General features: G+C 53.3%; 1 protein-coding gene across 2 annotated transcripts; it reads left to right on the top strand.

Moving 5' to 3' along the window:
* Positions 1-21,878, top strand: SDCBP2 (syndecan binding protein 2). 2 transcript variants are annotated; one of them, XM_049651027.1, is made up of 9 exons: positions 1-2,306; positions 9,933-10,005; positions 10,663-10,717; positions 11,408-11,508; positions 16,106-16,264; positions 16,852-17,027; positions 17,101-17,272; positions 19,384-19,475; positions 19,715-21,878. In XM_049651027.1, exons 2-9 carry the CDS (start codon positions 9,952-9,954, stop codon positions 19,767-19,769), a joined length of 864 nt encoding a protein of 287 aa, XP_049506984.1. In that variant the 5' UTR covers positions 1-2,306; positions 9,933-9,951; the 3' UTR covers positions 19,770-21,878. The 2 variants fall into 2 exon arrangements, with proteins under 2 accessions (XP_049506984.1, XP_049506985.1); XM_049651028.1 differs by lacking the exons at positions 1-2,306; positions 9,933-10,005; positions 11,408-11,508.
* Positions 21,879-21,881: the final 3 nt, after the last annotated feature.

Here is a 21,881-nt window from a genome sequence, read left to right as displayed (position 1 = left end):
CGCCTGAAAAGGCAGTAACGGGACAGGCTGTGGAGGCCCCATGTCCGGTCTGGGAGTTCAGTCCTGACCCTTTGGTAGGGAGCCACTGAAGACTGTGGGCAGGGGCATGACCCCGAGAGATCCTCCCGGGTAGCTGGATGCGGGGAGACGTGGGAAAGGGAGGTGGCCAGAACACCGCGGAGCGGAACGAAGCCCCTGCATGCAGGTGGGGGTGAGGGGACCCGAGTTCTTGCCCCAGCTCTGTGCTGACGTGCTGTGTGACCACAGGCAAGTCCCTTACCCTCTGGGTTGGCTTCCTCTCAAAGACCCTTTCAGACTGTGACCGAGTGAACTGAGATGTGTGTGTGTGTGTGTGTGTGTGTGTGTGTGTGTGTGTGTGTTGGGGGGCGGTCACGTGGTTCATTTAGACTCTCTATTTCCTACTTTTCTTTGGCCTTGAAGACCTGGCCTGGTCCATCCCCCATGGCTTATTGCTTCAGACCCATATGGCTCAGCCTTTAGGTATGTCCACACCTCAGCTTCAAGTGGCATTTGTCTCACTGAAGAGAAAACATGACCTTGGAGCCATTTTCCAGCTGTGTAACTTGAGAGGCACTTTGCCTGTCACACCTACTTAGCAGGGAGGATATAAGCCATTGAGACGATGCCTTTAAAACACAGGGGGCAGTAAGTGCTCGATTAGTGGCAACTGCCTTTCTTGCTCCGGTTCCTGTTCCGTTTCCTGCGTAGGACTCTTGGCTGTAAGCCCCCCAGAGGCTGGCAGTGTCTCCTCCGTGGGGCTGAACACCAGCTGGGTCCCCAGTCAGGATGTGACGGACGCCCAAGGCTAGTGCAGCTCTGCCCAGGCCCGTCATGGGGACTATGACGTGAGCCTGCCTGTCCTGTGAGCGGTCTCGATACTCACCCCACCCTGGGTGGGTGCCCTGCGTCATTCCTCACGGGACTGCCCAGCACGCAGGTCCCCAGGCCCTCTCCAGGCACCAAATGTGACAGGCACCTGTGTCCAACCAAACCCAATAGGACCTGAATTATTTTCCTCCCACTTTGCTATGTGATTTTATTTGACTGTTTGGGGGGATAGGTAATACAGTCGGATCTTTCCAAATTTAAGAGGTACCAAAGAGGGTACTAGAAAAAAATCCCCTCCCACCCCAGCACACGGCTTTTGTTGCTCTTTCTGCAGACAACCTATCTAAATTCCTTTTTATTTTTATTATTTTGAAAAGTTTATTTATTGTTAAAAATTTTTTTTCTATGTTTATTCAGTTTTGACAGAGACAGAGCGCGAGCGAGAGAGGGGCAGAGAGAGAGGGAGACACAGAATCCGAAGCAGGTTCCAGGCTCTGAGCTGCCAGCACAGAGCCCGACGCGGGGCTCGAACCTGTGAACCATGAGATCATGACCTGAGCTGAAGCTGGAGGCTTAACTGACTGAGCCACCCAGGTGTCCTTAAATACTTTTTTAAAAACAAACTTAATTTGCTCCCCGCCTTACAAAAATCATGAGCATTCAAAGCAAAAACTAACTTTAAAAGCAAACCCACCCCACCCTCAGCACCTTGGAACACATACCCCGCCATCCAGACTTTCCAGCATTTTAGTACATGTCCTCCCAGACTGTTGGCAATGCATATCCGCTTTTCAAAAAAAAAAAAAAAAACCCGAAAACCAAACACAAGATCAGAATCACAACATTGATTTTTCAATATCTTGCCAGTGTCTCAGGAACATTTCCTTGCTGTCTTCCCTTAAATGACATTAACAGCTTTGTGACCTTCTGAAAGCATGGATGTGTTTAACCAGACCCCAGGGATGGGCATTTGGGATTTCCGGATTTCCCTGTGATAAGCAGTGTGGTGATGGGATCTCAATGCCTAGTTTATTATAACACATTCCTAGAGGGGAAATGCTGGGTCACAACTTACGGCCGTTTTTTAAGACCCCGGATACCCATCAAACCGTCCTCATGTTCAGCAGGACGGGACGTTCAATCCGATTCCGATTTCCTCAAGGCCCAGAAGTCTTGGTTCCTACCCCTCCCAACAGCAGCTGTGTGCCCCTGACCCCGCCTCCACATCTGCACTAAGGCCCAAGCCGTGCTCTGGGCCTTGTGACCTGCCTGGTTCACAGGCCCACGGGGCTCTTACCTGGGTCCACCCGGCTGAGTCAGCTGACAGGGGGCGGGGCGGGCACCACCCTTCCCAGAGCCAGAACCTGGCTGGGACAAGGGCCACCACCCTCCAGGGAGGGGAACAGACTCTCTTGGCAGTAGCCGGAAAAGGACGTTCGGCAGCATCTGGCCGGCAGGTAAGAGCGGGGGCCTGTACTGACTGGGACCGAGTCAGGCTTGCTTTCTCGCTATCCTGACCCTCCTGGGTTCCCAGGCAGCTTCCTTTCAAGGTGCCTCCCTCTGGGAGCACAATGTGAACTGGCGTCTCCTTCTCTGACCCCAGCCCTGGGTCAGTTCGAGGGCCCAGTGATCTTTATCCAGACACCGTGAGGGCTGCGGGCTCCTTCTGACGGCCTGTGCCAGTGTTCGAGAGATGGGACCCCCCCCCCCCCCCCGCCCCACTCTGTTCCTTGAAGTGTGCTTTTGGAAGGCCAGGCAAAGAGTGGGTTTCCACAAGGCACTGGGAGTGCAGGCCTCGGTTTCTGTTACTTGTTTTCTCTGTCTGAAGCGGTTTCTAGCAACTTCCCTACCACGGCAAGGAAAAAGCTGCTGGGGAGCTGGGCCAGTGGCCTGACCTTCTCAGAACTGGTTTCTTCCTGTGGAGACTGGAAACCTCTCCCCCCACTCCCCACACACACCGTCGGGAGAACTGAATGAGCTCATGGCCGTGAGGGGAGAGTCTGTGCCCTCCGCACAGCACAGTCTCAGAAAATGGTGCTTCAGACGAGGCTGCCACACTGGCTCGTTACCTGGGGCGGCCCAAACTAAAACAATTCTTTTTTGTTTTTACCTAGTTTTTCTTTGTCTAAAAATGTTGATTTCCAAACCAGTAACGATTCTGACAGCACCATCGCTGCTTACCGGGGCTCCCTGCGTCCACCCCTGCCCCTCTGGTCTGTTCTCCAAACGTCGACAAGAGGGGGGGACTGTTAAAATTTAAGTTGGACCATGTCCCTCTGCTGCTCAACGTTCTCCAGTGGCTCCCATCTCAGCAGAGTAAATGCCAAATCCTGGGGAACTGGCCTGCTCACTCCTCCTGTGACCTCTTCATCACTGCTCCCCCTCCGAACGATGGACTCCAGTCTCACCAGCCAGATGACCTCGAAACAACAGGCGTGCCCACCTCAGGGCTGCCGCCGCAGTGGCCACGCCCTCCACCTCGTCACTCTTCCTGCTCTTCCCTACCCCTTTAGGCTTTTACACAAGTCACTTGCCACCCCCACCTGGCAGTGAGGCCCTTCTGGACACTCCACCCTCCATCCTGCATTATCTTTCTCCCCATCACTTCCTACCACAGCAAACACACTTATCCAGCTAGAAAGAAACCCTCCTCAAGGACAGATTTTCCTTTTGCTCCCTGCCTCAGTACCTAGAACAGCCCAAGGACGTAGCTACTCAGTAAAGGTCCTGAATGAATAGCTAATGATGACTGCATGCCCTTTACGTGCCAAGTTGCACTCTATACAGATCTCTCTTTTTAAGGATCTTTAATTTTTTTTTTTTTAACATTTATTTATTTTTGAGAGACAGAGCGCAAGCAGGGGAGGGGCAGAGAGAGGGAGACACTGAATCCGAAGCAGGTTCCAGGCTTGGAGCTTGTCAGCACAGAGCCCGACGCGGGGCTCGAACTCACACACCGCGAGATCATGACCCGAGCCGAAGTTGGACGCTTAACCGACCGAGCCACCCAGGCGCCCCTCTTTTTAAGGATCTTTACGTCCCCACGACAACTCTGTGATGCAAGTACTGTCACCCTGTTACCTGTATCACAAAAGGACACTCACAAGGGACTTGTCCGTGCTTATTTGCACCAGCGAGAGGCAGAAGTCCGAATCCAGTCCTGCCTGCCTCCCAGGATTTGCTCCTGCTCTGCCTCTCCAGGGCCTGCATTTGGGAGCACCTGCATTCCCTGTAGACGTTCACAGCTTTTCTCCAGCATGCGGTACAGCCCTGAGGGGGAGGAGGGTACCTGCTGGTGGCCTAGCAACAGCCTCTTCCTTTCTAACTCCCCACTTCCCTGGGCTAATCTGGCCTTCTAGGAGCTATTCCTCTGACACTAACCCACGCTTCCCTCCCGCACACACTGTCTTCTGAAGGGTGGATGAGCTGTCCACAGGAACAAGTAGGAGTCCTGTAGTTTCAGCCGGTTGGAACAAGGTGTGCCAAAGGAGTGTTCTCATCCCAAAGTCCAAAGATGGAAGCTGACGCCCTTGTCAGCCCTCTTGATCTCCAAGGACCTGACTGCTGGACTGTTGTGGGTGGTGGTATTGCTTATATCCAAAAAAAGCACAGAAACTCAGGGATGGAAATTCTGTGAAGTGCAGGGGGAAGGAAAATTCCTTTGAGAGAGATGGGTTATTTTCCTTTCAGAGGAGCCAATTAATTGCAGGAAGCCGGTACTGAACTGAGCACTGTCAGATCGTAGGAGGCAGCCTTTCAATCTACCTCATCAGGGCACTGGTTTGTTGTTGTTGTTTTTTTTTTTTTTTCCTCCCTTTCTAGGCCCAGGGTTTCTCTTCAAAGGACTTTTTTTGGCTTTCTCTTCCCCCTCTGTCTTTTCCATTCCTTTAAGAGACAGTAGCTGGATGCCTGCTGTGTGCCAGGCACTGGGGAGGGAGATAGGCAAATACAGCACAGCACAAATCCAATCCAGGAGGGAGGGAGGAAAGAGGGAAGGGAGGGAGGTAGGAAGTTGGTTCAAGAGGGTGGAAGTGGAGTGTGCTACTCCAGGGATAGGGAGGCCCAGACCTAAGGGTCCAGCTGCCGTCCAGATCTTTATTACCTCATTTTTTCCTAGCTTTGCTGCCCTCTACAGCTGGCTACCAAATCCATTTCGTGGCCTGAGCCAGAAATCTGGTGTGAGTTCACCTCAGCTTCTGTGCTTGGGAGCCATACCCAACTCCTGCCCTCAGGATAAATCTCTAAATTTCAACGTGGAATTCACATCTCCGTGACCTGACTCTTGTTACCGTCTGCAGTCACACCTCCTCACTTTCCACACTCACCCTGCATTTCATTCATTCCAGACTGCCTTCTGATACTAAAACTCACTCTGCTAGTTCATGCCTCCATGCCTTCTCAGGTGCTGTTCCCTGTCTTGAATGCCATTCATGCCTTCTCCCTCCCCCTTGTTCCTCTGGTGAACTTCAATTCTAAACTTTCTGTTCCCTCAATTCTAAGCTTTCCCCCAAATCCCCCCACACGCACAGAATTAGGCAAACCTCTCTTCTCTAGACCAAAGAATCTCATAGTCACCTCTTCATCATTCATCCCAAACCATCGGGCTTTCCTGGTTGCCTTAGCCTTTTGTCCTGCATCCCATAAGCCAAACTGCCCGAATCCCTTATAAGAAGCAGTGGGTCCAATTCGGCTGTGGGAAGTGATCTGCCCGGCCAAGCACAAACCCCTATCCTGGGTAGCGGGGCTCACTCAGCCACTATCGGGTGGGATCCCAGGGTGAATCTGCGTAGGGGTGGGGGGACACCTGCAGCTAAGCACCTGGTCAGAAGTCAGCGCCAGGCAAGGAAAAAACAAAACAAAACAAATAAACGGCGAGAGAAAGAGTGGGAGGGCCGACGATGTCACAACAGGTAGGAAATACTCGAGAACTGCTTCGGCAGCCTTGGCGAACAAGAGGGACCTTCTTCTCCAGCAACAGGCAGCGAGGAGAGGGGAGCGCGGAGCGCAGGAGTGTCTTTACCCTTCTCCCCTCCCACAGCTGCCTTAGAACAGAATCTTCTCAGCAGGAAACGGATCAACCGCCTCCTCCCTCCTCTGGAGGCCGTGAATGGCCCTCTGGAGTCAGCGGCATGGGGTACGCGCGCTCCTTTTAAAGCTCGATTTGAGCCGCGCAGCCTCCAGTCCAGTAAAGAGGGGTCAAGGGGCCCGATCGAGCCTTCCCATCCCTTCCTCTGCAGCTTTACCTGATTTCTTTTTGTGGGTGCTGGCACCAGCCATGAGCACCTGGATAAGGCGAGAGGCCGGCTGGATTCTAGCAACCCAGCCAGCTTACCACCCGCGCAGAGAGAGGAGACCGCCATTTTCCACCCCGCTACCGCGGGGCAATCTGGGAGCAATCGCGGGCGCCGCGCGGGCCTGGGTGGGTGAGGCGCATGCGTTCTAGATGCGGCAGCGAGCCCTCGCGGCCTGGCGGGGTCTCTGCGCAGGCGCGGTAGCCCACAGCGGCCGCGAGACGTCGCTTCCGGGCCGGTTTGAAGCGAATGGTGCAGCCGCCTGGGAGTAGTTTGGAGATGTTGAGCGGTGTGACAGATTGGGAAACTGAGGCTGGGGTGAAGAACAGTCCCTCGCGACCAGCGGGGCCTTCACCGGTCCCCAGTGCGTGGAGTTTGTGCCTACCTGCGGAAGTCGGGGAAATTGAGTCTGAGAGAGGAGGCGGATTCGTCCGGAACGGTGGTTCCCCGGGGGTGAAATAAAATCAGTATGATGCCCTGTATTTGTTATAAAGGCGACACACGGGCAATGAAAGTAATTTATAGTAAAAGACTATGCACCTCACTTTGTAAAGGCTGGAACTGGATTACACCAGGTGATGTTTGTGCCTAACGTAAAATGAGTAAGTTTGGACTTAAGACAGTGTTCACCTGAATTTTGCCGACAGTTTGTATTTGACTTCTCAAGTCAAAGGCTAGATATTTGTATACAAATGTGTAATTCGGATGACAGCCACAATGCAGACACACATGGGCGTGTTCTGGTGACTCACCGGTGGTGAGAAGGACTGACACTGATTTTCCAAAATGGTGAACAAAACAGAGTACGACCTCCCTTGATTAGCCTGGTATATGCATTTCTGGATAACATATTGCATATTAAAACCAGGAAAAACTCACTGTATTTTTTTTTAAGTTTTTATTTTTGAGACAGCAAGTGGGGGAGGGGCAGGGAGAGAGAGAGAATCCCAAGCAGGCTCTGCACTGTCAGCGTAAAGCCTGATGTGGGGCTTGAACTCACAAACCCCTGAGATCATGACCTGAGCCGAAATCAAGAGTCGGTCACCTAACCAACTGAGCCACTCGGGCACGCCAAAACTCATCGTATCTGTATATAAGATAGGTTGCAAGCAGGCTTTTTTGCCCACATGAAGGTTTGGAAGGACACTGGGAAAATTGCACAGGATGGAGGACAGTTTTTTATGGTGAACCATTCTGTGCCTTACAAGAGGTCCAGGTGTCTGCTCGCTGTGTCTTAAATGTTATTAGTGTCCCCTCAGTCTTGTGACACCCCAAGTCCCCACACAAATTTCCGATCTGTTCTTGGAAAACCACTGAGTTATTCAAATAACAGTTTTTGCCACCATGCATGTGTGGTGGGGAGGCACAGTGTGGTGAACAGACACAGCCCCTGCCCTCGTGAGGTGGGGTCTAGTATGAGAAAATACCCAGATGTTAATTGTGTAATATGATAAATAACTTGATGATAGAGGCAGCACAGGTCAGGGTTAGGAACACATGGAGACCCAGCCAAGTAGCAGGGGGTCCGATGGCCTGAAAAAGACAACCTAAGAAACAGCATTGGAGCTAAGCCTTTAAAGACCACCACATAGCAAAGGGTGGTGTGCCAAGCAGAGGGACCAGGACGACTAAAACAGGCCCAGGGTCCCCGGCACGCCGTAGATACCCAAATGCTGTCAGTGGATAGAGGGATGATTGAATGAGACCCAGCCTATTTGCTGGCTAGGAGCCATTCCCCGCTGTATCATAAACTGTTCAAAGTTGGGGGAATAGCTGCTTCTCGGTTCTGCCCAGAGCCCAAAACTGAGGTGGAGCTCGCAGAAGGTGGCAGTGGCGAAGGTCCCAGACGCAGAGAAGGTGTTGTGTGGTCCTGGCCTGGGGGTGACTTCCAGGAAGTGGATCTCCAATTCTGCTCTCCCAGAGGGCAGCCGCTAAAAATATAACTGCTGTGCTGCTTCAGTGTTAGAAAAAGCAGGGCAGGGTTGGCCTCTTACTTTCATATCTGCTCTTCATGCATGATCCTGGAAACAGTGACTTGTTTTTGACAGATGGTACCTGCTGAGGACTGTCCCAAGATAAAAATCTCCCCGAGTGTGTGCAGGGGAAGGCCACAGACAAAGGGGTCTGTTCCCCCAGTGGGTCTAAAGGGGTTCAGAGCCAGTCTCCCTCTCCCCCTGGGACAATCTCTGTTCCTTTTGAGGGTATCATTTCTGCTCCAAAGACTAGACTAGGGCAAGGGTCTGGAGCAGCCTGCCTTCAGGAGCCAAGCAGGAAGTGTAAATTGCCAGCTGGAAACTTTGGGAACCAAGAATACACAGGCAGCCCCGTCTAAGAGGCAGAGATTGCAATGCGACCTGGACTGGGTGTTGCCATGCACGATCTCTGCTCTCGTGTTGCCAGCTGTTTTTGATTTTTTTTTCAATACAAATTAGAAGTGAAGAATCTTATTTTCCCAGACTTTAAAAGGTCGGCACTAGCTCAAACTTGAAAAAACAAAAAACGAGACTGAGAGGTGAGCGAAACATATTTGGGACCCCTGGTCTTCATGTCCATCCTAGGAAGGTGGCGTCATCAGGACATCAGAACAGCTGTACACAGTAAAGGGGTGGCGGGGGTGGTCACAGGAACTGAGTGGGCTGTGTGCCAGGGGTGATGGGACACCAGTCCCGCCTGCCCAGGTGCAAATCCTCTGGGCATCTTCCCTGAGTGACCCACAGGGGCCAAGGTCGTCCTCATCCATCACTGCTCCTTCTCCTTCTGCACCTACTGCCTTGACCCTTCACGCACACCATTCCTTCTAATTTGCCATCAAATCCCTTCTCTCCCGCATCCCACCCCTAAGCCCCAGGCTGTTGTGCAGACCTCCCCACCTTCCCACCTCTCCCCAGGGGCTACGACATCTGCCAGTGGGCCTTGCCTCCTCTCTAGTTGTTCTCCACATGCAGCCAATAGGCCTTCCGCATGAGCCTGGGATGTCTTACCCCTGCTTCAAGCCCCCTGGTGGCTCCCCACTGCTCTCAGTGTCTAGTCCACATTCCCTGAAGTGGCCCATATGGACTTCTGATTCCTCCAGAGGTTGGAACTGGTAGCTCACAGGCCAGATGCAAACAGATTTTATTTGACCTTGCAGAGTACTTCGTACATTCAAATTGGGCTACTGCCTAAATGCAAAACTCAAGACACTGCATTTCATGAGATCAGAGGTTTACAAGGAGAAGAGTGGAAGCCCAGGCTAAGATTAAGGCTGGAAATGGGTGGTATACAGTAGGAGCTCAAATACCCAGAGATGAAGAGGGGTGTGGAGGGTGGGGGAGGGATTCTCAAGTACCCTGTTGCCTTTCTGTTGTAACTAAGACCCCACCTACTTTAACACTGGACTGAATTCTGTGTAGCTGTGGGATGGTGTTGTGCACACCCCTAACAATGGCCAGGTATGCAGAAGGTACTCGCTATGAACCTGCCAGATTGAATTTGGATCCTGAGTGATCAGACCTCATAAGCCCGCCTGACCTTTGAGACATGACTGGGAAGGACTTGGCCCCTAGTCCTCCTCTTCCTGGCCAATATAGCCCAGAGTCAGGTGAACATGGTGGGATGGAATTTTGCAAGGGTGGCGATCACGGGCTTGGGAACAAAACAGACTTGGGTTCAAACTCAGCTCCCCCATCTCTAAAACGGGGACAATGCCTTCCCGATAATCTTTCTCATCCTGAGAGTCCTGAGTGGTACACATGGATGGGAGGTAGATGCCCATGCTTCCTGTCACCCCTCCTCACTTTCTGTGCCCTGTAGAGTGTTCCAAGGAGCAGACATGTCCACGCTGTACCCATCTCTGGAGGACCTAAAGATGGACCAAGCCATCCAGGTAAGCCACCGGGCGCGTGTTAGCCTAGGCCCCTGATGGGGCCTTTGTGACTGCCCCAAGGTAAGTAAGGGAGGCTTGCTTGTCTTGGAAGGTGTTGTGTGTTGAGGGCCCCTGGGCATGCAGGTCGCCACTGTAGGGCCTGCTGGTGGACAGGTGTCCAGAGGTTAAGGGAATGGAGTTAACAGCAGGAATGGAAAAGTCCAAGCAGCTGCAGCAGACAGGCCTCTCTTGTGCCCACTCTGTCCCAGTGCTTCCTCCAATTGGGTACAGGTAGACTCCGTACTGTAGACAGGCTTCCAGAGTAAACCCCAGGGGTCTGGTGTTTTGCCAGCTCATCCACAGAAGCTCCTCTTCTTTCTATCCACCTGTGGTTCCAGTGGGTTTTGGGAATTTGGGACTTCTTGACTGAGAATTCGGTTGGGAGGGGCCTCAGTTGTTCTGGCTGTCCCAGGTAGTACGTGGGACCTGACAGTTGGCGGGTCACAGGCTGTGAGGAGAACCTCCCCCAGAAATAGGAACACCTAGAGAGACCGCATCTACATACCTCCCAGGTTCATGGACACCCCACCTTAGGCCCACCAGCATAACCAATGCCCTGACCCTCAGCCTCAGGGAGCCCCAGGCCACAGCTGACCAGTGCTCCCCATCTGTCCCCAGGCCCAGGCCAGAGCTGCGCCCAGGATGCCCGCCCTGCCAGTCTCCCAGCCTTCAGGTGAGTGAGCAGGGCAGGGGTGTTCCTGACTGACAGTGACCTCTTGTGGCCACTTCCAGGCACTTGCCTCTTGTCTGTCGCTGTGCTGTGGGCTTCCTGCACATTTACTCCCAGCAGAACCCTTTGAGGGGGGACCCGAAGGCCACTAACTCCCCTGATTTGGGGCTACCTTCTGTGGCCTAGTGAGGAGACCAAGATGTTTGTGGTGGTCCTTTGAGTTGTTGGTGGAAGTCGTGATTTAGGTCCTGTAGCAGCTCAGTTGACTTCAGGCCACTCTCTCCCTCCTGGCCACCATGCGGTTTCCCTGGAGCTGCCCTGGGGTCCCACACCGGCCTCCCACAGCCCCCACAGCCCGTGGATTTCCTAGAAGCTGGGGTGTCACAGCCCCAGCACCACCCCTGCGTCGGATGTCCAGCTAGTGCCAAAGGAAGTCCATTGAGTTGAACAGCAAAGTGATCTATGAGGGATTCTGTGTCCCAGGCTGCTCCTGGGGAGACCCCTGCCCCTCAGCCCTTCTGAGGGGAGAACCCACATCACCAGCAAGTGTTCTGTGCATTCTTGGAAGTAAAAAGCATCCCCAGGCCCTGTTTCTTAATACAAACGAGTGACCACATGGGAGCCAGGCAGGTGTGGCCAAGCTCACACTCTTGAGTAACACCTTTCCTCTTCCTTCCCTTCCTTTCCCGTCAGTTTTGTACCCAAGCCTGGCGGAATTGGAAAATTATATGGGTCTTTCCCTCTCCAGCCAAGAAGTCCAGCAGAACCTGCTTCAGATTCCAGAAGGTGCTAGTGTAGGTATTTGTCTCTTGCCTAATGTCAGCACAGAATCTCCCAACTCTTCCTCCTTGTTGGTCTGGCATTCAAACCGACTGGAATCTCCTCTTCCCCAGCATGCCTGTGGCTCTGTTTCTTGATAGCACTTTTCATTTTGAACCATTATTAAAAGTGCTGTGGGGTTTCCTGCAGACCTGGGTGCTAGAGGGCCACTGCCTGCCCTTTGACCTGTGGCTTCAGGCTGCTGGCCTGAGCCCGCTGGATGAGAAGGGAGGGCAGGGCATTAAACCCAGCCCAAGCCTGCAGGCTTCGAATGAAGGAGCTGCCTGTGCCTTGAGAGCAGGTGCATGGACGGCAGAGCCGAGGGGCAAGTAGCTGGTCACCCAGCTCCGGTCCCCAAATAAACCATAATGCTTGCTTGATTCCTTCTCTCCATGGTTTTAGGGAGCAAGAGAAACCTTGACACAGAAATGTTCACTCCTGAAAATAGGTTCACTTAGAGACTCAGTCCTCACTGAAACCCCCTCCCAAGGAGCTCCAGCATCTCCTTGGGCCTTTGTCAGTGTGCTTGTCTGCCGTCCATCCCTGAACTGGTGAAAGTCAGTGGCAGAACCATGATGGGAACCGCTGCGGCCACACACACAGCCACTGGCGAATGAGGGCCTCATGGGAGAAAACCCATAAGGATGAGGGCGTGTGGGGCCCTGAGCAAAACTGGTGACACCTGGGTGTTTCTGCCCAGTGACCCTTGACAGTCATGCTGTAAAGTACAGACATGAAGCAAGGAAAGTCATGTTCTATAAACTTCAGTTTGAAGCCTTTGATTTGATTCCTCTCTGTTACCAGTAATTAGGACACGAGTGTGTTTCACCTAAATATTGATAAAAATATGACAAATGAATTCATTTTTCTAATTTTTTAAAACTTTTAATCTTTATTATTATTTTTATTTAAAAAAGGTTTTTTTAAATGTCTTTATTTATTTTTGAGACAGAGAGAGACGGAGCATGAGCAGGGGAGGGGCAGAGAGAAGGGGAGACACAGAATCCAAAGCAGGCTCCAGGCTCCGAGCTGTCGGCACAGAGCTCCAAGCGGGGCTCGAACTCACAGACTGTGAGATCATGACCTGAGCTGAAGTCAGACGCCCAACCGACTGAGCCACCCAGGCTCCCCTAAAACTTTGTATCTTTAAATAATCATAGATTCATGGGAAGTCACAAAGATAGCACAGAGAAGGGTACAGAAGATTGTACCCTCCCTCCAGTTTTCCCAGTGGTTATGTGGGAAGTGGCTGCATAACTACAGGGTAAAGAAAGGGGGTCTTTTGTGTTGCTACAGTGAGTGTCTGCAGTGGGATGTCACTGTTATCACCTGCATAGATAGACTCACGTAAGTACCAGTGCAGCTGAGGCACAGACTATTTCATCATCACAAAGGTCTCCCTTGGGCTGACCCTTCATAATCAGGCCCACCTTCTCCCCCTCACCATCCCTCATCCCTGGCTGCCACTAGTCTGTCTTCTGCCTCGATAATTTTGTCTCAGAATGTTATATAAATGGAATCCTTTCCAGATTGGTTTTTTCCACTCAGTATAATGCCCTTGAAATGTTTCCAGGTTATTGACTGTATTAATAGCTCATCCCATTTTACTTATTTGTTTTTATTTCTTTATTTCTTTACATTTTTTTTAATGTTTATTTATTTTTGAGAGACAAAGACAGAGCACAAGCAGGGGAGGGGCAGAAGGAGAGAGGGAGATACAGAGTCCGAAGCAGGCTCCAGGCTCCGAGCTGTCAGCACAGATCCCAATGCCGAGCTCGAACCCATTGAACTATGAGATCATGACCTGAGCCGAAGTCGGATGCTTAACCGACTGACCCACCCAGGCGCCCCTGTTTTTATTTTTTAAAATGTTTGTTTATTTTGAGAGAGAGAGAGAGCATGTATGTGTGTATGAGCAGAGGAGGGGCAGAGAGAGAGGGAAAGAGAGAATCCTAAGCAGGCTCTGAGTTGTCAGCATGGAGCCCCACATGGGGCTTGATCTGATAAACCTGTGAGATCATGACCTGAGCCGAAGTCAAGAGTCAGATGCGTAACTGACTGAGCCACCCAGGCTCCCGTTTGCTTTTATTTCATTTCATTTCATTTCATTTTAATTCCAGTGTAGTTAACTTACAGCGTGATATTAGTTCCAGGTATACACTACAGTGATTTAGCAGGCAGTTCCATATACATCACCCTGTGCTCATCATGACAAGTGTACTCCTTCGTCCCCATCACCTATACCCCTGCCCCCCACCCACCTCCCCTAGTTCACCCTATTTTGTTGCTGAGTAGTATTCCACGGTATGGAGGTACTGAGGTTTGTTTAACCCACTGAGGGTCGTTTTAGTGGTTTCCAGTGTGGGGCTATTACAGACTAAGTTATCGTGGGTATTTGTGTACAGTTTTTTGTGCAGACATACGTTTTCATTTCTCTGGGATAAATGTCCGGCAGTGCAGTTGCTAGGGTATATGATAAGTGCATGTTTACATTAAAAAAAATTTTTTTTTTACTGTTTATTCATTTTTGAAAGACAGAGAGAGACAGAGCACAAGCAGGGGTGGGGTGGAGAGAGAGGGGGACACAGAATCCAAAGCAGGTTCCAGGCTCTGAGCTGTCAGCACAGAGCCCAACACGGGGCTTAGAACTCACGAGCCGTGAGATCATGACCTGAGCCGAAGCCGGATGCTCAACCGACTGAGCCACCCAGGCGCCCCTATAAGTGCATGTTTACATTTTTATTTATTTATTTATTTTTATTTTTTTAACGTTTATTTATTTTTGAGACAGAGACAGAGCATGAACGGGGGAGGGTCAGAGAGAGGGAGACACAGAATCTGAAACAGGCTCCAAGCTCTGAGCTGTCAGCACAGAGCCCGACGCGGGGCTTGAACTCACGGACCGCGAGATCATGACCTGAGCCAAAGTCGGACGCTTAACCGACTGAGCCACCCAGGCGCCCCATGTTTACATTTTTAAAAGAAACTTCTAAACTATCTTGAGAGTGACCGTAGTGGCTGTACCATTTTATTTTCCTGCCAGCAACACGTGTCACTCCGGCTCTTCCTCACCAGCATCATCACTAATTTTAGCTGTTATGACAGGTGTGCAGTGATGTCTCATCGCGGTCTTAGTTTGCATTTCCTTGATGGCTCATGATGCTCAACATCTTTTCCTGTGCTGTTTACAAGCCGTAAATTCTTTTCAGTAAAATGCTGTTCGTAGGTTTTGTTCATTTTCCTCAATGGATTGTTCGTTTTTTTAAGTCCAGTTTGGAGAGCGCTTTATTCTAGAGTCCTTCGTCAGACATGTCGTTTGTAAAAATTTTCTCTCAAATGTAGCTTCTCTTTTCAAGCTATTAAAAGGATCTCTAGCAGAACAAAAGTTTTTTAATTTTGATGATGTTCAATTTATGGATTTTTTTTTCTTTCGTTGATCAGGCCTTTCTGGTCTATCTAAATTTTAGTTAATTTTTGTGTAAGGTGTGAGGCTTAGGTCAGGGTTCATATTTTTGTTCTTCTGATCCATGAATAGAAAATACCTTTCCATTTACTTAGATCTGCTTTGATATGTTTTATCAGTCATTTCTTGGTTTTTGTTTTCAGTATACAGTTCTTACATATGTTTTGTTGGATCTGCTCCTGTTTTTTATTTTTGAGTGATTATAGTTGGTATTGTACTTTTTAAAAAGTTTTTATTTATTTTGAGAGAGAGACAGCATGAGTGGGGGAGGGGCAGGGAGAGAGGGAGATAGAGAGAAACCCAAGCCCTGATATGGGGCTCGAACTCATGAAACTGTGAGATCATGACCTGAGCCAAAACCAAGAGTTAGACGCTCAACCGACTGAACCACCTAGGCGCTCCTAGGCGCATGAGTTTCCATGCGTTCACTGTTAGTATATAAAAAATACAGTTGATTTTTGTGTGTTGATCTCGTATCCTGTGACTTTTCTGAACTCAGTGATGAGTTCTAGGAGTTTATTTGTAGATTCCTGGGAATTTCCTAGTAGACCAACATAGCATTTGCAAATAGGGACCATTTTATTTCTTTTCCAATCTGTATGCCTTCATTTCCTTTTCTTGCCTTATTCTTCTGGCCAGTTGTTCGAGTACCGTATTTAACAGTAGTGGTGAGAGTGGGCATCCGGCCTGGTTCTTGGCCTAGGGGGAAAGCGTTCATTTTTATACTTTTTGCTTAAATTTTTTTCAAGACAAAAACCAAATTGAGCCTCCCCCCCCCCCACCCCCAGTTGCTCACTATTTGCTGTGAAATTTTCTTTTATTTTTAGGTGGATTTTAAAGGGATCCTCTCCTGATGCCAATGTACCTTGCAAAATGAGGGTCCCCTTTCTGTATACTCATCCTCTCTCTGTCTCTCGTCATTTCCCTGGCTGTTTTTCAGCGGTGTAGACTTTGACGCCCCCTAGTGGCTTCATGGAGCCATGTCCCCTAGCGGCCCCCACAGAGGAGTGTGGTCTGGGGATAGGATAGGGCCCAGGGACCACTACATCTTCCTTTCCCCATCCTTACGAGGCCCCAGGGGCCGGCTGACCCCACCCTGGTGTGTGCAGATGGTGGGCTCTGGCCCCTTGCTGGGCCAGCTGGTGGCACCGGTGTCTGGGAACAGCCAAGGTGCGCGGCGTGCAGAGATCAAGCCTGGAATGCGCGAGATCCACCTGTGCAAGGACGAGCGTGGCAAGACGGGCCTGCGGCTAAAGGCCATCGACCAGGTAGGGCTGGGGGCTGGGCAGGAGAGAAGGGGGCATCCCTGAATGTATCAGCCACCGGCCCAAGATGGGGCAGCGCGGGGCCCTGTCTGCGGTAAGGAAGGTACAGAGCAGGCAGGGGAGCCGAGGCGCACCCAACCCCAAGCCCAGGCTCTTCCTCTCAGTCTCCATCCTGCAAGGCCCTAGGGCTGACACTGGGCTCCAGCAGCAGGGACCCTCCACCTGCCCCTCCTGGGCTCCTGCTACTCAGAGCCTCCTGCCCTCCCTCCCCTCCATCACAGGGATCTGGCTTCCAGGCAGCTGTCTGTAGACAGTGGAAGCCAGGGGTGCCGATGCCATCACAAGAAGCCATGCAGTCCGGGGGTTGGGGGTAGAGCCTCCAGCCAGGGTTGAAAGCTGCTCCCTGGCTACGCGGCCTGGAGCGTTTCTTCCCCAGGAAAGTGTTTCCCCAGGAAAATTGCTGCCCTGCCCACGCAGAGCTGTAGTCCCCGTGCCCCGTAGCTCCTAGGCGGTCAGGAGGAGAACAGCAGCACAGGGACCTGGGCACAGACCGGGCCGGGGAGCTGACCGTGGAGCCCCGCCTCCCCCAGGGGCTCTTTGTGCAGCTGGTGAAGGCCAACAGCCCTGCGTCTCTCGTGGGGCTGCGCTTTGGAGATCAGATCCTGCAGATTGATGGGTGTGACTGTGCCGGCTGGAGCACAGACAGAGCCCACCGGGTGTTGAAGAGGGCATCGGCCGAGAAGATCGTCATGGTCGTTCGGGACAGGTGAGTGGCCTGGCCCCCGGAGCCTCTCTGCCCCCAGCCGCGTCCCAGGCAGCTCATTGTCTCTGCCCGCCAGGCCGTTCCAGCGGACCGTCACCATGCACAAGGACAGCACGGGCCACGTTGGCTTCGTCATCAAGAAGGGAAAGGTCGTCTCTGTGGTCAGAGGGAGCTCCGCAGCCCGCAACGGGCTCCTCACCAACCACTCCGTGTGCGAGGTGAACGGGCAGAACGTCATCGGGCTGAAGGTGGGCCACACGGGACCGGAGGGGCTGGGAGGTTGCCGGGTGGAGGGGAGGCTTGTGTCTGTGGGCAGGCTGCTGCCCTGTCCGAGCCTCCATTTCCTCATCCTGAGGTTGCTGCGAGGGTTCAGTGAGACAAGGAAGGTAGAGCTCTGAGCACAGTGCCAGGCGCGGGCTAAGTGCTCAGTAAATATTCCTGTTGTCACTACCACGTGGAGGCCAGAGGAGAGGCAGAAGGAGGGGCGAGAGGCGAGAGGGCACGTGCAGGACAGGACGCCGGGCTGGGCAGCTGCTTGCGGGGCACCTCCCCCCTCGGCACATCTACTTGCACACTGGCTCACGGTCAGTAATAGGGATGCTTTAGAAAATGACTGTTCGGAAATACACTCTGACCTCTGTTCATCTTTTGAGGGTGTGTGTGTGGTGAGTTTCATCTTTAAAAAGCAAGAAGGAGGGGTGCCTGGCTGTCGGTTAAGTGTCTGACTCTTGATTTCGGTTGAGGTCATGATCTCACAGTTTGCGGGATTGAACCCCGGGTTGGGCTCTGCACTGGCAGGATGGAGCCTGCTTGGGATGCGTTCTCTCTCTCTCTCTCTCTCTCTCTCTCTCTCCCCCCCCCCCACTTCCCCCACTTGTGCTCTCTTTCTCTCTCTAAAAAAATCACTTTAAAAAGCAAGAAGGAGCAGGGGTCTAGGGTCTAGTGGACACGGACTGAGGGGTGGGCACCTTCAGGGAACAGACCACAGAGATGGCGAGTCATGTGGCTTGAACAGGTAACCCTGAATAGTGGTTTGATCCTGACTCACTGCACCTCGACCGAGAGCAGTTCTGTCGCAGGTGTGATTTAGAGTGAGGGTCCCTTCCTCACCCGAGGCCAGAGCTCCAACCTCCCCAAGCCCCCGCCCCCGGCAGAAGTGGCCTGAGCAGCGGCTTCTCACTCCACAGCGGGCACAAGCTTTTCAGCCCGTTCTCGGCCCCTGTCAAGGGCCGGCGTCAGGCCATCCCGTCCCTTATGTGCTTTCCATGCTTGACAGTCTCCCCCCTTCTTTGGAGGCTTGCGCTCTTGGCTCATAAGCATTGTGGCCAGGAAGTTCTTCCTGATGTGGGTCTAAGATGCCCCCCACTGCGTATTCTCCCCTCCCTTGGGGGTCAGGCCTTATGCCCCCAAAATTGGCTACACCAGTAAGGATTGCGAGTGGCCGTTGCTCTCGGGTCCTAGAGAATCCACTCCTTTCCAGGCCTTCCAGTTCTTTGATCTTCACTATTCTGGAGAACAGTCAGTCTAAAATGTGCGGCAAATTCTTCCTCGCCAGAGGCTCAAGGCATCGTCATGAACTTGTTAGTTATCCTGGCAGACCATGGTGCTGGTTGCTCTGAGGACTGGGTCTGTTTCCTGAAGGGCCCCAGGTCGCTATGCTTTTTGAGATGGTTTGCTTCTCAAAGCTGATCTAGTTCCACCCTGTCACTGTCACCAGTCCGATCTCACATGTCTTCTCCACTTGTCCCGCGACAACTAAGCGCACAGCCAGGTTCGATGTATGTGAAAGGTCAGCGGTCTCAGAGTAAGAGCCGAAGCTCTTCTGTGGCCGTAGCTTTAGAGTTTGATCTATCTGGCCCGCTTTGCATGGAGGCTTGTCCTTTCTTGTTCTCCATGGTCTGAATGGTATCTGTAGGCCTTTCTCTTTTTACTGGTCAACCGGATGTAAGAGGAAGAGGTCCCACGAGGGCTCGGCTCAGCTGGCTGGCTGCCAGGAGCCCACTGGGTGGACAGGTGCACCTAATAGTCCCTGCACGTGGTAATTTTCCTTGTGCTTTGGGGCCAGAACCTGAGTGTGACTGCGTCAGGGAGATGGGATAGAAAATGTGGGCTCTGGGAGCTCTCTGGTGGGAGGGGCGAGCAGTGCTGACACCCTGGTATGTTCGGGCCCACAGGACTGGCCTTCAGGGTGAGGGTGGGCAGGGGTCCTCAGGTCAGCGGGCCTGCGTTCTTGCTCAGGCCCGGGCCTGTCCTGGGTGTCTGCCTGGGAGTCTCACCTAGAGGCAGCAGGTCCTCCGGCTGGGGCCGCGCTGACCCTTCCTCTGCCCCCGGGGTGACTGCTCACTCACCTCCTCCCCAGGACAAAGAGGTCACAGAGATTCTGGCCACGGCCGGGAGCGTTGTCACCTTGACCATCATCCCCACCGTGATCTACGAGCACATGGTCAAAAAGTAAGGCTGCCCCCCTCCTGCCTGCCCCCTCACCCCCCTGCCCACAGCCATACCAACCTCCTCAGCCTCCTCAAGGCTCCCGGCCTGCCCTCCCCTGCCCTCCCTTCCAGGGGGCTGGTGGCTTCTGGCGATTTGAAAGTCTCAGAAATGTAAATAAAGGACCCCGTGGGGGATGTATGGGCTAGTGGGGAGGAGAAGGTGCTGCCGGTTTGGGCGACTGTCATTGTTGCTGTATCTAGGTTGTCCCCGACCCTGCTCCACCACACCATGGACCACTCGATCCCAGATGCCTGACGCCAGGGGAGGGCAGCGCAGCCCTCCCACCCTCCTGCAGGGGAGAGCAGCGTCCTGCGTCCTCCGGGTTCCAGGGGCCTGCTGCCGGGGGCGGGGCCATCTGGAGGGGGCGTGTTCCACGCAGGGTCACGTGGGGCGGCCACCGATACCCGGCCTCCGCTGAGCCTCCGACTCTGAGCTGGACTGAGGCCCACAGGCGGGGATTCTCTGTGCGGGTTTAGATGCCGGACACGTAGGCAGGTCGGCGCAACACTTCTTAAAGTTGCAGCTGGGGCCCTTGCAAGATTTTCGCCTCCATCAGAGACACAGTTCCACGTTTTGAGAGAACAGAACTACATTCTTTGAGAGGATTTTTTCTTTTTCCTGTACTTGACGTGTGTCACAAACTGGCCAGAGTCCTAATCCTTCACTTCTTTTGAATAAAGATTTGATTTTGAACAGAAGCCCTTCTTCAAAAGTAATTGAAAATTCCAGAATCCTTGGTCCCGTGACCCACCAGGCCTGGTTTTCTTCTAAGCAGTGGTGAGACCGCCTCTTTTTTAAGACACACAGGTCTCTGAGAGCCTGCCACCGTCACGTGCTGCCTGCCGGTCCGAGGCAGGGGTGACTGGAGCCAGGGAGCGGTGCGGGGCTCTGGAGGAGGGGCACCGGCTTCGGAGCACCCCTGCTCAGCCTGTGTCTGCATCTGCCGAGCAGGTACGAGATCCACTTTGGGAGGGGCCGCAGGGGAGGGGACGGGGTGCATTTACAGGCCCCGCCAAGTCTGACCCTGAGGCAGGCTGGGGGACGCCCGTCTGGATCCTTCACCTGACCCGGGAGGGGAGTGATCCCAGCTGCCGCGACAGATGCATGGCTGCACGGAAACTGCACGCGGCTCTCTGCTTCCCTCCAGCTCAGAAAGGATCTCTTTTTGCTCAGCTTTTCCCAGCATGCACCCTGGGACTCCCAGATTGGCAGGGACGGTTTGAGTCCCCTTCACCCCTCCTCAGAAAACAGACACGACATAAAGAAAACAGGCCGAGGGTCTTGCTGCGTTTTCATGCTTTAATTCAGAGCTGTCTGCTGCAGGTACAACTCTGTCTGAACAGGACAAAGGAGACAAAGTGAAGACCCTCCCCACCTCCCCCCTTCCCGTGTCCCCTAAATTCTCTGTCGAGGGGATGGCCGAATGGAAGAGTACGCCGTGACATGTTTGCACTGTCCCCCTAGGTCAGATGGGGGTCATGAGTTCCCTGGGCTCCGGCCCTCAGTGGGCCCTGGTCCCAGAACTTTGTCGATGCCTGCCCCTCCCCGGGGCGCTGTCAGTTCCCCGGTGCTAGTGACGACTGGGAAGGGTGTTCAGTGAAAAGCTTAAGTTATCCCCTTGGGAGATGCTCGGAATAAACTCCGCCGGAGGCCAGCTCTCTGTGCAGAGTCCCAGCCCCAGCTCTGATTCCTGCCTGAGCCTGGACCAGAAGAGCAGCAGGGAGGCCCAGGCCCGGGCCCTCCAGCTAAGCGGAGGCCACTTCCGGCTACTGGGCTCTAAGGGACCAGCAGTTCCAGGAGGTAGTTCCTGGGAAAATGTCCCTTAGGATCCAATCAGCTCCAGCTGGAGCTGGGGAGAGGGGAGGCCCCGACGATTTCTGCTCCAGAAGCCGAGGGCAGGAGGGGAAGGCCACAGCCCAGCAGGAGGAGGTATTAAGCAAGAAGGAAAAGGGGAGCTTTGGAGGAGGAGCACTGTGCGGGCGGCCCGGGCCCCTGGCCTTGCCCTCCGGCCCCACGCTCTGTGCCCTGCGTCACCAGGGCTGGGAGCCCGAGCCGGCAGGCCGCTGTGCCTCCGGCGCCCGGAGCCGCACACGCAGCGCTGCCCCTCTTGCATAGATGCGGACACTGAGCACACACACGCACACACGGAGGGCCCCCGGGCCGCCAGCCAGGGGCCCCCCAGGGTCCGTCCCAGGGCCGCCGCCTCTGCTGACACGGAGAAGTAAAGCCCCTCCAAGGCCCCAAAAGAGAAGACCCTCAATGCTGTGGGCGGGGGCCCGGCAACCCGGAGCAGCAACAGATGGGGGCAGCGGCCCCACTCACCTCATGCGCCGCCCTTGGCGAGGGCCTTCTCCAGCAGCCCAGAGC

This window comes from Panthera uncia, assembly GCF_023721935.1.
Source record: "Panthera uncia isolate 11264 chromosome A3 unlocalized genomic scaffold, Puncia_PCG_1.0 HiC_scaffold_11, whole genome shotgun sequence".
Classification (NCBI taxonomy): domain Eukaryota; kingdom Metazoa; phylum Chordata; class Mammalia; order Carnivora; family Felidae; genus Panthera; species Panthera uncia.
This window is presented reverse-complemented; position numbering and strand designations above follow the sequence as displayed.